The following is an 18137-nucleotide window of genomic DNA, read 5'->3' as shown; positions in this document are numbered from 1 at the left end:
TATCCAGGAGGAAGGTTTTTATCATACTAATTCCTTTTGTCTTTAATTTTTATTGACAGCTTCCATACTTACATACAACAAACCATGATAATTCCTCCCTCTCCCCCACTTTCCCCTTCACAGATCTACGCTCCATCATATCCCCTCCCTCTGTCCCTTACTCTCTCTTTTATATTGATGTCATCATCTGTTCCTCCTATTATGAGGGCCTTGTGAAGGTAGTTCTAGGCAACGTGAAGATATGGAGGCCTATTTCTGTCTGGATGATTGCATTGTAAGCAGTCCTAACCTTTCTTTGGCTCTTACAGTCTTTCCGCCACCTCTTCCGCAATGGATCCTGAGCCTTGGAAGTTGTGATAGAGATGTTTCAGTGCTGAACACTCATTCTGAGATCTTCTCAGCACCATGGTATCTTTTGTGTCATCCCAGTGGTCACTGCCATCTAAAAAGAGAAGCTTTTCTTTGTTAAAAATATTATGTATTTATTTATTTGACAGAGAAAGAGGGGGAGAGAGAAAGGAAAGAGGAAGAGAGAGAGAATGGCCGCCTCAGGCCTCCAGCCACTGTAGACAAACTCCAGACACCTGGGCCCTCTTGTGCATCTGGCTAAAGTGGGTCTTGAGGAATCAAACCTGGGTCCTTTGGCTTTGCAGGTAAATGCCATAACCACTAAGCTATCCCTCCAGCCCAAGAGAAGCTTTTCTAACCCAAAGTGAGGTAGCATTAATATATGGATATGAACATTAAGTAAAGGGCTTAAAGGGCAGGTTGGTGAGCCAGATGAGAGTAGGTATTACACTTCTAAGGCTCATGACCCTCTCCCCCACCACCATAGGCTTTTGATTAGGTATTTGGTACCAGGTATGTAGTCCTTCCCATAGAGCAGGCCTTCAGTCCAATTAGAGAGCAGTGAGTCTCCTTCAGAACAGACATGCCAATACTGCACCTGTTCAGTCATTTGGTCTCACTGGCCAAACTTGAGGTTTGCAGTGTCCACTGTTTTCACCACTGATGGCTTATGTCTCCCATAGGGCTGTATGCAGTACAACTTTTTCTAGCTTCTGCCAGCTGGTCTACAGGGAGGAGGTTTTTTAGCTCAGCCCCAGTTTGATTTGACCTTGCAGCCCAGACATGTGGAGTCTTCAGCAATAGGGTCTTAAAAATTATTTATTTATTTGACAGAGTGAAAGTGGGGGAGAGAAAGAGAGAATGGGCATGCCAGGGCCTCCAGCCACTGCAAACAAACTCCAGACACATGTGCCACCTTGTGTATCTGCTAACATAGGTCCTGGGGAATAGAACCTGGGTCCTTTGGCTTTGCAGGCAAACGCCTTAACCACTAAACCATCCCTCCAGCCCAAGCAATAGGGTCTTATCACCTATTCCTGCTGGGAAGCCAAGAGTCTTGGCAATAGTCTATAATGTTTTGGGGGCATCAGGGACTTCTTTGGCCAACAACTCACTGGAAGGTATCTGATCCCTGGCACTGAAGTTTTTTCTAGTAACAATTTATGGCTTATGGGTCTGCTATTATCAAAAAAGTAGGTTTCCATATGCTTCTTCACAATATCCTGAATTTTGATTAAAGCTTGTGATTAAACCTCCCCTTACACTTCTTTTACTCAATCTCTTCCCCTGTCCTTGCTTAAGCCATTCCACCCCCAGTACTGGAATTGTCCATTCAAAAGGCTGTTGAAATTTATATTATCCTTCAATGATATCTTCTTAAACCCTCATAAGCACTATTTACTACAAAATTTTCATATTTGTTAGCATAATAAGTAAAAAGTGCCATTTAGTAAAAAGTGTATGTATTCCTTCCAGAATTGAGCATTTGTACACTTTGGCCATTTTCCAAATGGATTATTTATCTTCTGTCTTAATGATTTTCAGGAAGTTTATATCTGAAGATCATTGATCAATTTCTGTTACAAATTTGCAGGTCTTGCTCCTCCCATAGAGCTGGAATTTTATTTTTACTTAAGATACATAATCAGCAAAAACATATTGTATTTGAAGATGCCAGAATGAATGATACCTAATTCCCTGTATGCCAACTTAAAGATACATACAACATATAGCAATTTTATAGTTTTGTTATAAAAACTGTTGTTCTTGTGTGGATTCCATTATTCAGATATTTTGTAAGTTCTCACCCATTTGTAAGCAAGAGCCTTTTAACTGCTGAGTCATTTCTACAACCCCTTACCTATTTCTAAAACACTGCTCACAGATATGAAGTCACCAGAACAACTAAAGCCATTGAGCTATCTTATCACCAAACATGCTGTTGTGTGTTTGAGACACTAGGACTTAGCCCTGCATGCTACTCTTTTGAGAGCAGCTTTCACATCCTTATTTCTCAGGGTGTAGATGAGTGGATTTAGCATTGGGGTCACTGCTGCATAAAATATAGAGACAATTTTGTCCTCATCATGGGACTTTTTGTTTTGTGGTCTCACATAAATATATATTAATGTTCCAAAGTAGATAGTTGCCACAATCAAGTGAGAGCCACATGTAGAAAAGGCTTTAAGCCTGGCCTCAGAGGGGTGGATTCTTAAGACAGTCCTGAGAATACAAAGGTAAGAGATAAGAATAAAAATTAAAGGCACTGGCATTGAAACAACAGCACATGCCATCATCATAATTTCTAGGGAAATGGTATTGGAACAAAGCAATTTGAAGATGGCTTGAACCTCACAGGAGAAGTGATTAACTGCATTATGTCCACAGAAACTGATTGGCAAAAACAGAATGGGCAGAAGAGTGAGAAGGAGGGCTGTCATCCAGGCAACCAAAGCCATGAAAATGCATACTCGAGAAGACATGACCAAGTTATACCTGAGTGGATTTGAAATAGCCACAAATCGGTCATAAGCCATAATAGCGAGAAGAAAACATTCAGCTAGTGCCAAGAAGGCTCGGATGGCAAGCTGGGCAAAACAGGAGTTGTAGGAGATAGTGGAGAAGTTCTGTAGTGCATTTGCCATGATCAGGGGTACAGAGCTGGTAGAAAACAGAAGATCCAATAAAGACAAATTACCAAGAAAGAAATACATTGGGGTGTGCAGTTGAGAGTTGCCTCCTACCAGGAAAATGATAAGGCTGTTTCCAGCTACAGTGACTATGTAGAGAAACATCAGTGCCCAGAAGAGAACCTTCTGGGATATTGGGTGCTTAGACAATCCCACAAGAATGAATTCAGTCACCTTGGTATGGTTTTCAATTTCCTGGTAATTCATATTCTCTATCCACAGCTACAGGGAGAGAAAGCAGAGGAATCAGCACTTTGTCAACAGGTAAATACATTGAATACACTTCCAAATTTGCTAAAGCAAACAGTCCTTGACATGAGTTAATCCCCTGAAGTTTCAGCCCCTAAACTGCCAGAAGCTTCAGTAGGCCACTGGATCCTTGTGTCCCTGCTGGGAAAATAAAAAAGGCAGTTCTTTAGAAAAAAGGATTAGGACTTTCAGATTTGTGTGAACATAAGTATTTATGGAAGAGAGACCAGAAGATCCACCAAGCCTTTTGTATTACAAGCTTCCAGGTTAAGCTAAATGTAGCCTGACCAGAGATAGAAACCAGCTGCCTCAATCATTCATGGACAGAAAGATGACAATATAGTGACACAGGGTAGAAAAGAGACAAAGGAGAAAGGAAAAGTTGGTAAGTGATATTCATGGGAAGGATCCATTGTGCCTATGGAGACAAGTGGACAGGCGTGTGGGCCCAGGGAGCTGGATGAACATTGTTTTGGGCTTGTTTTTTTTTTTTTTTTTTGCAAATGTTCTTTCTAGATAGCAGCCTAGACTGATCTCCCTTGCATTAGAACAATGAGATCTGAAATCTAGATCATTTTCAACTTTTGTGCTAAAGTAGCAGTGACAGAATAAAAATACACAAACAGGTTTTATTAAGCCTAATAATTGTAGTATCACAATGTCAGAATGAGGGAGAAAATTACTCACTTTAGTTGCAGAAAGACCAGCTTCCCCCTCGCTTCATCCATTTTCCCAAAGCCTAACAACAGCTATTAGTCAAACATAGGAGTCCTCCTTTCCACCTCAAGGCTGTTCAGTCACATCTCTGTCTCATGTCTCCAGCTCCTCACATCTCTCACACTTCTTTCCTGTATTGAAGGAGTAGATGCTATAAATAGTCAGAGTTCCTGGAAGCAGTGCTTTTCTTTTCCCAAGGCCTGGCAAACAGTCTAAACAAATTAGGGGAACGCCATAGAGGTGGCATAGACAATTTAACTTTCCTATGAAGCATTCCAGGAAGTATTGTCATATCCATTCACAGTGCTCCAAGTCACAGAGCTGATACATGAGAGGGTTCAGGCTAGTTTGGGTTAAGGCCTCAAAGGACTGCCCAAGATTTAGTCCACTAGACTGGTAGACCTCAAACATCTCTGCTCACTTCCCTTCAAAAGAATTCTCAAAAACTATTTGCACTCACAAATATCAAAGCTAGCATCCAAAATTTTAATTTATGCCAAAAATAGATTAAGCAAAAAATATTTCTTGCTCACTGCAAGTACAAAATGAATAACTACTCCTGTTTTAATATTCTTCAGAAAGGCTTCATTTACCCTCATCAGTGTGCACAGCTGGGTTTAAATAGCACTGAGACTATCCAGTCTGTCAAGGCCATTGGCAGAGGTTCTCCATAGTGATCTACTTATGAAAAGGCTGCTGTCAAGTCCTTTAGTCCAGAATTGACCAGTCATTTTCGAAGGTGGTCACTACTTATTGCTATCTGCAACAATTCCAACCTCACACACTTGTGCTGGCAACCGTTCCCTTGTCAAATCATGATATGTTTGCCCAAGTTCAACAATGTTTTGGATAGTCATAAAGTCTTCATTTACCTTAGATATGGACTTCCAGTTCTCCTGGAGGATGAGAATGGTTGGCTCCATAGGCAATGTAGTAGAAAATGAACATGGGGACCCAGATGAGTATTTATTCTTTCCCAGGGGTATAGGTTAAACTTCATTCTTTTTCCATAACCATTAACAGTTCCCAACAAGTTGGTCCCAAGATTCTGAGGTCCACTTGGGACAGGTATAAACGGCATCTGTCTATGAACAAGCTTGCCAAAAATTTGAGAGGCATGGACTATGCAGAGGAAATTGTATGAATCTGAGTCACCCTATAGCCCTCTCATTCAATCCTACTACCTACAATTCATGGTTTCAGTGAATCCGGGTTAGGTAATATGAAAAGCCCAGTCCTTTTGTTATAATTGATCAACTATACCTGTCAAATATCCAGAGATTAACTCTCCTGGCCTAATTACACAGAGAAAGATTTAGGCAACATAGAAGGAGCATAGCAAAAGAACCTCCGGAGGAACAATTAGAGATATATTCCAATTATAATACTGAAGTTGTGAGTAGCCTCTGTGGACAACCACAGTAGAAAATATATTCCATGGTGGAGCAAATGGACTGTCTGAGCTGAGGAATTGCAACAAATAGCAATTATAAATTATAAATCATAAAGCAATCTCACAGCCCAATTCATGGAGTTTTTGCACTCTGGGTCCAAAGCCATGCATTTCAGGACTCTTTCTGGAATATTTTTTTTTAATTTTGTTTATTTTTATTTATTTATTTGAGAGCGACAGACGGAGAGAGAAAAGGCAGAGAGAGAGAGAGAGAGGGAGGGAGAGAATGGGTGCGCCAGGGCCTCCAGCCACTGCAAACGAACTCCAGATGTGTGCGCCCCCTTGTGCATCTGACTAACGTGGGTTCTGGGGAATGGAGCCTCGAACTGGGGTCCTTAGGCTTCACAGGAAGCGCTTAACCACTAAGCCATCTCTCCAGCCCTGGAATAATTTTTTTTTCAGACCCTAGAAGTATTAGACTGCTTCTTTGGGAGAGGAAAATCTAATAGTTCACAGAATAATAAGAAGCCAAAACAGGCACTTGTTAAGAATTGAGCATTCGGCATTACCATTGTCTGTTTATATTTAACACATCATGTCTTACTTACTTCAATGTACTCTCCATTAATTGTGAACTTGTCAAAAGTGAGAGTAGCATTGATATATGAGCATAAACATAAATATTTATAGAGTATTTGGGTGGGCATAATCCATTTAGCCAAACAATAGTAGCTCCCCACTAGAGCCTATGATTTTTCAAGCCATAGGTTTTTGTAACCAGATTTTCAGTACCATGAATTCCCTCCCATTGAGTGCGCCTCAAGTTCAATCATAGAATAGCTTGTTTTTCCTCATAACAGACATGCAACCATTGCACCAATTGACACATTTTGCCTGGCTGTCCAGCTGTGTAGCTTGCAGTGTCCACTGATGGATACGACTATTGCTATCTTTTCTCCCCCAGCAGCCTGGATAGCACTCTTCAGCACCATCATAGGTAGTCAATAGGGCAGAGGCTCCCAGCTAAACTTCAGTTAGATTTTTCAGTGTCCTATAGCTAAAATATGTGATTTCTTCAGCAGTAGAGTCTTACCATCTGGTTCCAGTGGGCAACCAAGAGACTTGGCAATAGACTGTATTAGTTTGGCCTCCCTAACCAACAACTCAATGGAAGTAGCCTACCTCTGGCATTGAAGTTTTTCTGTAACCATCTATAGCTTCTGAATACAGCATTATCTGCTCCCACAGGGTACTTCTTCAAAAATTCTCTCTTTTTTATAGCATATGTATTTTAGGTAGCAAAGAAATAGGTTTCATATCTTGTAATTCCAAGAGAGGGTTATTGCATGTATGTCTTAAAAATCCTTGTTTACCAGTGCAGATAAAAGTAAGTATTAGAGGGCTGGAGAGATGGCTTAGTGCTTAAGGCATTTGCCTGCAAAACCAAAGGATCCCAGTTCGACTTTCCAGGACCCATGTAAGCCAGATGCACCAGGGGGCGCATACATCTGGAGCTCCCTTCCATCCCCTATATTCTGTCCTTCCACTTGCTTGTTTGCTATCCTCTGCTATGATGCCTCCCTGCTTTTCCTTTTCCCATGGCTGATTCTAGATTCCTTACCAGTACTACTGATGCTTCCTGTGACTTATAAACAAATCACACTGTTACATGTTAGGATCTGCACATGAGAGAGAACATTCAATGTTTGTCTTTCTGAGCCTGGGTAACTGCACTTAGTGTAATTTTCCAGGTACATCCATCTTGCTGCAAATTTTAAAGCTTCTTTTAAAAAAATATTTATTTATTTACTTATTAGAGACAAACTCCAGACGCATGTGCCGCGATCATGTGCATCTGACTCATGTGGGACCTGGAGAATCGAAACGTTAGGTTTCACAGGCATGCATCTTAACCACTAAGCCATCTCTCCAGCCCTTAAAGCTTTGTTTTTAACTTAGAGAGTTTATTAGATTAAGAGAAGGAAGTACAGAGAGATTCTGCCCTGTAGAAGGCAGAAGGGAGTATTATTTCATTTATTTTCCTTATGGTTGAGTATAATTCCATTCTTTCTGTGTACCACATCTGCATCAGTTCAAAGACTTCTGGACTGATTCCAATTCCTAGGTATTGTGAATAGAGCAGCAACAAATATGTCTGAGAAAGTATCTGTATAGTAAAGAGTAGGGTCTTTATACCCAGGAGTGGTATATCTGGGTCAAATTGTAGATCTATTTTTTGGTTTTTGAGAAATTCCATACTGATTTGCATAGTAGCTATTCACATTTACACTCCCACCAGCAGTGAGTAAGAGTTCCTCTTGACCCACACTCTCACCAGAATTGGTTGGCATTTGATTTTTTGATGGTACCATTCTGACTGGAGTGAGATAGAATCTCAAAGTAGTTTTAAACTTTTTTTGTTCACTTTTTATTTACTTGAGAGTGACAGAAACAGAGAGAGAGAGAGAGAGAGGGAGGGAGAGAGAGAGAGAGAGAGACAGAGAAATTGGGCACACCAGGGACTCTAGCCACTGCAAACGAACTCCAGATGCGCGTGCCCCCTTGTGCATCTGGCTAACGTGGGTCCTGGAGAATCGAGCCTTGAACATGGGTCCTTAGGCTTCACAGGCAAGCACTTAACTGCTAAGCCATTTCTCCAGCCCTCAAAGTAGTTTTAATTTGCATTTCTGTGATGGCTAAAGATGTTGAACTCTTTAGGTGTTCATTTGTCACTTGTATTTCTTCCTTTGAGAACTCTATTGTATATAGCCTTGATTATGTCGATATATGATATCTCCAGTCCAATCTTTCCAGTATTTTAGTCATGAAGGATGTTGTGCTTTGTTGAAGGATTTTTATACATCTATTGAAATGATCATATGATTTCTTCCTTAAATCTATTTAAAATTTACTTATGGTGGGTAGAGGCAGATAGAGAGAAAGAATGGACACTCCAGGGCTTCCAGCTTCTGCAAACAAACTCAAGATACATGTGCCACCTTGTGCATCTGGCTTACATGGGCACTGGGGAATTGAACCTAGGTCCTTGGCTTCACAGGCATGTGCCTTAGCCACTAAGCCATCTCTCCATCCCCTTAAGCCTATTTATGTGTTGTATTACATTTATCAATTTCCTCATGTTGAACCACCCATACATCCTTTGGATGAAATCTACTTGATCAAGGTGGATGATACCTTGAATATGTGCCTGGAATTGATTTCCATGAATTTTATTGAGAATTATTGTGTCTACATTCAGCAGGGATATTGTTCCATAATTTTCTTTTCTGGTCATGTCTCTGCCTGGTTTTGGTATTTGTGTAAGGCTGGCTTCATAGAAAGAGTCAGGAAGTTTCTCTCATTTTTAATTTTGTGAAATAACTTGAGAAACAGTGGTTTTAGTTACTCAATAAATGTGTGGTAGAATTCGATAGTGAATACATCTGGAACTGGACTTATTTTTTAGTTGGGGAGCTTTTAATTATCCTTCAATCTCATTGCATGTTATGGCTCTATTTAGATGATAATATTGGCTCTGTTATCTTTTCTGGGTTGATCTTTGGTAGATTATATGAGTAAAGAAATGCATCCATCTCTTCCAGATTTTCTAATTTTTGTGGAATAATCCTTTTAATAATAATTTTTGTGGTATAATCCTTTTAATATTACCAATTTTATTGGTATCTTTTGTAACATCGTTTTCATTTCTAATTTTGTTTATTAGAGGCTTCTCTCTTTTTCTTTTGATCAATTTGGCCAGGAGTTTATCAATCTTGTTTACGTTTTGAAGAACCAGCTCATTTCATCAATTGCTTAAATCACTTTCTTCATTTCTAATTCATTGATTTCCACCCTTGCTTATTTCTTTCTGTGTGGTACTTTTTGGTTTGGGTTGCTTTGGTTTTTCAAAAGCTTTCAAATGGATCTCTTTTTTTTTGAAATTTCTGTTTTTATAATATAGGCATTTAGGGCTATGAACATCCCTCATAGGACAGCCTTCAGCATCTCATGTAAGTTCTGGTTTGTTGTATTTTCATTTACATTCAGTCCTAGGAAGTTTCTTATTTCCTTCTTGATTTCTTCAATAACACATTCATTGTTCATAGTGGGTCACTTGCACTCCAGGAGTTTATGTGTTTTTTATTGTCGATTTCTAGCTTTATTGTAATATGGTCAAATACAATAGAATGAGTTATGTCAATTTTCCTGACTTTGTGGAGACTTGATTTGCATCCCAATATGTGATTTATTTTAGAGAAGGTTTCATGAGCTGCTGAGAATATGTATTCTGTACAGTTTGGATGAATTGTCCTATAGATGTATGCTAAGTCCATAATCTATTGTGCTGTTTAGCTCTATTGTTTCTCCATTGATTTTCTCTTTAGATGATCTATCTATTGACAATAGTGGGCTTTTAAAGTCATCCATTATTATGCCATTAGGATTTATTTCTAATTTAATGTCTAGTAGATTTTGCTTTATAAAACTGTGTATGACTGTGTTTGGTATTCTACTTTTCTTTCATGTTCTTTTAATACATTTTTCTGAACTTGTCGTTGATTTTGGCCTCCTGATGTATTTTTTTCTTTCTTGCCCTCAAGCCTTGATAGTCTGTCCTTCACATGATCTGTTCTGTTGGTGAATCTTTCTTGGAAACCTTTAAATTATTTCATTTTTTAGTCCCAATATGTTTTTTCAGCATCTCCATCTTTATATTGAATTCCATTTTCATATCTTGGTTAGATTTTCTTTTTGAATTTAGTTGATTTTCTGTGCTCTCTTGGAATTCATTCATGCATTTGATTGCGTCCTCTTCAATTTCATTTCATTTTCTATTGAGTTGTTTTTGTTGAATCCCCTCCATTCAATTCAGTTATCTATTGAGTTGATTTTGTTGTTTATATTTCTTTTAATTCCATTCTCATTCATGACCTCATTAACTTTGTTGAATATGTTTATCTTAATTGCATTTCAAAATTATTTTTCTTGAGCTCCTTCAAAGTAGTTTTCATTGGAGGCTTTCATTATAAGACTAGGCATTCTTGGTGAAGCTATCTGGACTTGGTTTCTTGTGCTTTTTGTTTTTCATTGGTATTTGCCCATCTGGAGCTAATCCTTTTGTTTTGCTAAGAATGCAGCAATAGAAGCTCAACTGGGGCCTATAGTGGCCTGGTCTACATTTGCTCCACAAGGGCAGGTGGGTGGTCTACCGGCCAGTCGGAGAAAAACATAGGGATGAGCTTATTGGACACCAGTAGCAGGGAACCTGAGGAATAGTTTCCTTTGCTGAGGGCTGTCATGAGCATGCAATCCTGAGCACATGGGGAAGCAGGACTAGTTGAGTGCAAAGAAAGGGGTTATCTAAGTCATGAACAACCTAGTCTGTGGTGCTCAAGTAGTGTGTACAGGCAGTTTGGGCAGGGTGTTTGGATGAGCCTATGGTATGTTGCTCACCAAGGACATGAGGGCTAGTTTGCCTTGCTCAAGGCAGGAATGGGCAGGAGTTCCTGGAAACATGGTGGAGTGAGACTGGATGCATGCAGAGGAAGGTCTTACTTATGCCCTTCTGTGACTACTTTGCAGTGCTCCAGGCAGTTGTACATGGGTGGTCAGCAGGTCACATGGATGGAATTCCAATCTGGAGTTTTCTATGGTGTCTCTGAGATCTTTTCATATCACATAAATCCAAGAGATTATTTCATCATGACTATATTGTGGTAGGAAGGTAGCCAAGTTTACTAAGGAGCAAGTTATAATCTGAACAGTACATTATTTCAGGAGAATTGACTGATAACTAAGGTGGTGATTATCAGTTAGCCACACTTTTCCCTTTGAAGATAGCAAACCTGACATGACACATTATGAGGAGTACAGGCAAGCGGTCATTCCTCAAAGTTAATTTGGTAGACGCGGGAATTAACAGGGCTATTGAGCCACTGCACAGAGGAAGGATGGCCAACTTTTGGTCACTATATCTAATTTTTAAAAATTTTTGTTTATTTTTATTTATTTACTTGAGAGCCACAGACAGAGAAAGAGGGGGAGAGAGAGGGAGAGAGAGAGATAATGGGCATGCCAGGGCCTCTAGCCACTGCAAACATACTCTAAATGCATGTGTCACCTTGTGCATCTGGCTTAAGTGGGTCCTGGGGAATCGAGCCTAGAATGGGGGTCCTTAGGCTTCACAGGCAAGCACCTAACTATTAAGCCATCTCTCCAGCCCTAGATCTATATTTCTTATTACTTACCCAATACACTGTTGGCCATATACTTGGGCCTGAGTCAGAACTCCAAAGGCCATCCTTTTCCTTTCTGGTACTTTAAATATTTTTAAATACTTTTCAGATTGGTCCAAAGAAGAGAAATTTGTAGCTTTAAGTATCTATATGAAGAAATTAGTACCCAGGTATGGTGGTGTACACCTTTAATCCCAGCACTCAGGAGGCAGAGGTAGGAGGGTTACTGTGACTTTGAGGCCAATTTGGGACTACAGACTGAGTTCCAGGTCAGCCTGGGCTAGAGTAAGACCCTACCTCAAAAAATAAAATAAATAAAAATAAAAACAGGGCTGAAGAGATGGCTTAGTGGTTAAGCACTTGCCTGTGAAGCCGAAGGACCTGGGTTCGAGGCTCGATTCTCCAGGACCCACGTTAGCCAGATGCACAAGGGGGCGCATACATATAGAGTTTGTTTGCAGTGGCTGGAAGCCCTGGCACGCCCATTCTCTCTCCTTCTCTCTGCCTCTTTCTCTCTCTGTCACTCTCAAATAAATAAATAAAAATGAACAAAAAATTTTAAAAAATAAAATAAAATAAAAACAAAGACACACAAGGGCTGGAGAGATGGCTCAGCAGTTAAGGTGCTTGTCTCCAGAGCCTAATGACCCTGGTTTGATTCCCCAGTACCAACATAAAGGCAGATACACAAAATGACGTATGCATGACATTGCAGGGGTTACACTTAGAGCCCTGGCTCTCCCTTTTTTTCTCTCTCTCCTTGCAAACAAATTAGTAAGTAATAAAAATGTCTAAACAGAAATTAGGGGCTGGAGGGTTGGCTTAGCATTAAGGTGCTTGCCCGAAAAGCCTGAGGACCGGAGTTAGATTCTCTAGTTCCCAAATAAAGCCAGATGCACAAAGTGGTGCATTCCTTTGTAGCTGCCTGAGGCCCTGGCATGCCTATAATCTGTCTCTGTCTTTCTCTCTCTCTCTCTTTCTGTCTCAAATAAATAAATAAAATATACTTTTTAACGATATTAGGCCGAATCCCTCGTGTCACTCTTGAAGCTCGAGCATCTCCCGTGTCAGAAGCCACCCAGCTTTGGGAGGTCCAGGTCCCAGAGCAGCCCCAAGGGCTCCAGCCACCCCAAACTGTGCCCCTCGGGGGCCCACGGGCCTGCGCGCCCGGTCCAATTGGCGCTCATGGGAGCAGAAGAGTACACCTTTCTGTCTCAAGCAGGGGTGTGAGCAACATGAAGGGTTTCTGGTGACGGGGGTGCAGGGAAGGGAGCGACAGGCTGCGCATGGAGATGCACACTTGCTCTTCCCAGCAGTGGTGGCCCCAGGGCTCCAAGATCAACGTTGCCGCCATCCTGACCATAGGGAAAATCAGAATATTGACAGGACTCATCCCAGCAATGAGGGACAGCAAAGAGCAAACCTCCAGATGGTTAATCAGAGAATATTGCTCAAAGGCAAAGGAGAAGTTTTCAGAATAGAAATGAAGTTACTCTTGGGAAAGATAACATTTGCATGTAATCCACACACTTGGAAGCAAGAGAATGGTAAACTTGAGGACATTGGGCTTTATGGCAAGACCCTGACTCATACCAACAAGATGGAGTTGCTTGTGCCAGCCTTTATTACCTAACACTAACTGAATGTGTCCCAACCTTGGATTCTACTTGTATTCTTTTATGACATCTTTTCAGACACACACATGTTTCATCTCAAGACTGAGGTGTGTAAACAAAGAATGTGGAAAATGTTACTGGCCTGGAAGTAAGGAAGATATTCTAAAGAGACATTTGCCTTTCCCAGACCATTAAAATAATGAACCCCAGGAATAATAATCTCATGCTGTGCAAAAGAAAAGGCCCAAACTTGGTGCCAAAGAGGAAAATTGTTTCCCCTAGAAAGGGATCTCACACAGTGCTGACAATATGTCAGACCACCTGGCAGGAAAGATGGGCAGAAAGAATGATGGGCAGGACCATCCCTGGACCAGAACTGCTTAGTAATACATACTTCTGGCCCTCGACTTAAGCCTAAACCTCATCAGGACCCAATGGACTTGGGGGATTTAGAGGATTGGTCTCTTTTCCCAACATGGTCACATTGAATAAATCTCCTTTTTCTGTCTTTCACTATTTTTTTAAAAAGAGAGTCCTCACAAATAAAAAACTGAATGCTACACCTTAAGGCCTTAAATAAGAAGAAAAAGAAGATCAGCCTGGAGAGATTGCTTAGCAGTTAAGCTGCTTGCCTGAGAAGCCTAAGGACTCAAGTTGAATTCTCCAGGTCCCACATAGGCCAGGTGCACAAGGTGATGCAAGCACACAAGGTTGCACATGTGCATCAGATGGCACATGCATCTGGAATTTGACTGGAGTGGCTGGAGGCCCTGGCATGCCAATTCTCTCTCTCAATCATGAAAAAAGTACAAAAAAACTTAGAAAAAGAACAAGCCAAAACTAAAAATCAGTAGATGGAAAGAAATAATAAATATCATAAATTAATTAAACAGAACTCCCAAAAAACAATCAATAAAACAAAGAGTTGGGTCTTTGAAAGGATAAACAAGATTGATATACCCTCAGAAAAATTGACCAAAAGAGAGAAAAGATCCAAATTAATAATAATAGAGGTTAAAAGGACACCATTACAGCAGATAACAATGAAATTCAGAAAGTCATAAGGATATACCTTAATTGTTCCCAGGGGACATTTAGGGTCCCTGTGAGGATTATCCAGTGGGACTTCTGTTGAGAACTGGTTTTCAATTTGTATCTGTACTTTGCCTGTTACAGGTTTTGTAATTATGTTTATTTTATATATCTGATACCCATATTTAACAGCAGCAGTCATTTAGTGGGGGTCAGGGAATGATTTAGAAGTAACATTACATCCTTCCAAGCTAGCTCAATGAATCATATAAGTCCCTTGAACACCTCAATATATTTGCCAGGATCTTATGAAAATTTTCTGAAATCAACTTCTATTTGTCTCAAGTCTTGTAAGAAAAAGGGGAAGTACAGCCAAGTGGGCCTCCTTGTCTGATCAGTACATGTCTCCTGGGGCTTAAGACATGCATCAGTGGTTAAAGGTGCTTACTTGCAAAGCTTGATGGCCTGGGTTTGATTCCCCAATACCCATGTAAAGCCAGATGCACAAAGCAGCACATGCATATGAAGTTCATTTGCAATGGCAGGAGTCCCTGTTATATCCATTCCCTTTCTCTTCTTGCAAATGAATAAATAAAATTTTAAAATAAAAATACATGTCTGGGCTGGAGAGATGGCTTAGCAGTTAAGCGCTTGCCTGTGAAGCCTAAGGACCCCGGTTTGAGGCTTGATTCCCCAGGACCCACGTTATCCAGATGCACAAGGGGGCACACACGTCTGGAGTTCGTTTGCAGTGGCTGGAGGCCCTGGCGCGCCCATTCTCTCTCTCTATCTCTGCTTCTTTCTCTGTCTGTCGCTCTAAAATAAATAAAATAACAACAACAACAACAACAAAATACATGTCTCCTGTAATGGTAAGAGAGGTAATGGTAGGAGACCAGGATACACTTGACAAGGAAGATGGGACCTTGGCAGGCTTTGGATTGTTGGAGCAAGGAAGACAAGAAGCCTAAGAAGCCTCTTTCTGTTTTAGAGGTGGCTGTACCTGTATGAGGCCTCTAATATCTTGCTTTGATGTGGGGGCAGCTAAAAGTTCTGAATTCATATTAAACTTCCTGCATAAGTCTGGGTTTTCTCTTACAGCAAAGAAATCCTGCATGCTAGGATCACTTACCTTTCTTTTTACAGAGAAGATCTCATTGTTAGATCACATTAAAATTAATACTTCCTTCCAGAGGCCATTTTTCTCTGTCTTCTAGTTCATATTTGGACCAGACTTGAGGGCAGGAGAATATCAGGTACTTCTTTTTATAAGGTCTTTGAATCAAAAAGATCCCAGTGGGTAAGGATACAGTCTAGGAGAACCTTTGTTGAATGCACGTGACTATTCATCTGGAAGATAAAAGAAAATATACTGGAACAGCTTCCACATTACTTTGCTTCAGAGCATCCTCTAGAGACTTTTTTTCTTGTGTAAAGCCACAAAAAAATCTACCTTTGGGGTAGTCAGTCTTTACCAATGTGGTCTAGGGTTCCTTGCATCCTGTTCTTTCTCATTAGTGACAATAATAAGAAAGCAGAGCCTGTGAGCTTAGCAGCTCTTTACCATTGTGACTCTATACTAATACCCCCTGACTTATGTGACTTTTTGCTGCATTTTGCCTACTTGATCTTAACCTGCCTGTAAACAGACCATCATCAAAAAAAAACTTTGGAGTAACTATTGAGCTTTAGATGCCAAGAAAGTCCAATAACTTCTAATATCTACATGAGCAGGGAGAGTCTCAGCATCCTTATGGTTTGAGCCTGTAAGAATTTCCTAAAACATATTATTTCAGATTCAGAATCTCCTAGTCCACAGTATATTCTTCAGCCTAGATAGAACACAAGCATGACAGCACTCAGGGGAAATTACCCATTTCAATATGTAGAGCTGTCAGGATTATGAAAGCCATTCTTTAATTTACCACGTACAACACAGAGGAAAAAAAACCTGTCTTCAGGTTAAAAAGCCCATTTTATCTAAAAAGGCAGACTAGAGAACATGAAGAAGATGACAATCATTAGCAAGCACCTCTAACCAATTAGCAATACTTTCAGCCCCTAGATGGTGGACTTTAATATCTTCCAGATGAGCCTCTCTGCTGTCCATTTATATTGCCTTTGCAGCACTTCTTTTCTAGCTACCACCATTGCTACCTAGCTTATAGCAGGTTGCAACTGCAAGCTTTCATCAGGCATGCTGTGAAAATCTGTGTGTGTGTCGCAAAACACTAGCTGCTTTAGCATCTGTAAGGTACAAAGTCAGTATGACAATCTCAAAAGAGCCACTACATTCATCCCCAAACCCTAGTTGTCTCTGTGCCCGCCAATGAGAAGAGCTTTCTTTAACAAGGTGTGTGCCATAGGGCATGAACACATATCCTAACAAGCTCAGTCAACATTCCACAAAAGTACAAGCATATGCATTCTGTTTATGGCTTTACAAGCAGGCAGGGAGGGAAAGGAGATAAAGGTTTAATCTGGTCTCCTACAGAAATTCATCTATCATTTCATAGTTACAAATGTGCCCAGTTCTCAAGAAGAAGAGAATTAAAGAAAAAAACAGGGAGAATCAGAGGTAAGACAGAAAGCAGGAAAAAAGAAGTTGATGTGTGGTACTTACCCTTCTTGAGATTCCCAGACAACACACAAGATGTGATTGGGGAAATATGGAGTATCTCTTTTATTGTCACTTACTTTATTTTATTATATATATTATTGACAGCTTCTATAATTACAAACAACAAACCATGGTATTTCCCTCCCCTCCCCACTTCCCATGCCCTGTCCCACAGTCTTATCCCCTGGTGAGGGCTAGGGGTTTCTCCCCACTGGAGACTTCTTCCTGACTCTACTCTCTTTTGACAGGTTAAATCCAGAATCCCCCACCCACAGAAGCAGCTGGTATCTTTGGAGATTTTGCAGCCATACTGGGTCCTGATTTGGCCCACATCTCGTAGGAAGGTGCTGTTGTGCTTAACTGCTAGGGGTTTATCTTTTCCCTGAGGTTTAGCATTGCTTTCCCCCCCAACCTGTTGCAGTTTAAAATTAAAATATTAAGATTCTGTGGTCCATCTGTTTCTCTGTGGGAGCCTGGGCCATGCGCTGGGCAGTAACTCTGGCCAGAGTGACCTAGGCATGAGGGCAATGTGGCTCTGCTCCTCCATGCACTGTAAAGTTCTTTCATATATTTTTGTTGTATCATACATCCCATTCATCACTGATAACTTTCAACTCCCAGCAGGAACACACTGGGCCTTCCAGAGCACCATTCTCTCTTCACACTTCTCACTGGGATCTTTATCCCAGTTCTAACCTTTCCACTCAACTTCTCTGCCATGGAAATATCCTGCACCTCTCCCCTAGCCTGATGGTGGTCAGCATCTCCTAGAGAGTACTTCAGCAGAACAGTTGAACTTCCTCCTTCAAATATATTGTTATTTTAAAGAACTCGTGTGTGTGTGTGTGTGTGTGTGTGTGTGTGTATAGTGCTTCCATTTGTATGGACAGTAGAGCTAGAACCTGCTCATTTTCTCATTTCCTCTACCACTTCTGTATCCTTAGTACCAGTACAGAAGTAGAGGCAGAAAATCTAGCAAGGCGCACTGTGAATCAGAAGGGAAGACATGAATCTGTTCTGGTGTGTCTATCAACTTTGAGGTAAAATGCTCACAGGAAGTTACAAATTTATGGTAAAAGGGTGAGTAGTTTCATATCCTATTCAACTTCCAATGTATTCCAGGTCATACATTGGCTACCCTGCCACCCAGTACTACCTCAGAATTGTCCAGGGGGGCATTCACATCTACATGCTAAGACCAGTGTATCTCCTTTGCTTTATTGGCTCATTGTGTTC

The 18137-nt window shown here is 40.7% G+C and overlaps 1 protein-coding gene across 1 annotated transcript in view; it reads right to left on the bottom strand.

Annotated features, from left to right (window-relative positions):
- Positions 1–2306: 2306 nt before the first annotated feature.
- The window catches only part of LOC101602283 (olfactory receptor 13H1-like), a 29970-nt gene continuing 14139 nt past the window's right edge, over positions 2307–18137 (bottom strand). The window contains exon 4 of the mRNA XM_004672056.2: positions 2307–3260. Coding sequence (XP_004672113.2) covers positions 2307–3260 — 954 coding nt within the window. The remainder of the gene's footprint in view (positions 3261–18137) is intronic.

The sequence above is a fragment of the Jaculus jaculus genome, chromosome X (assembly GCF_020740685.1).
Source record: "Jaculus jaculus isolate mJacJac1 chromosome X, mJacJac1.mat.Y.cur, whole genome shotgun sequence".
NCBI lineage: Eukaryota > Metazoa > Chordata > Mammalia > Rodentia > Dipodidae > Jaculus > Jaculus jaculus.
Note: the sequence above shows the minus strand (reverse complement) of the source record. Positions and strands in the feature narration are given on the sequence as shown.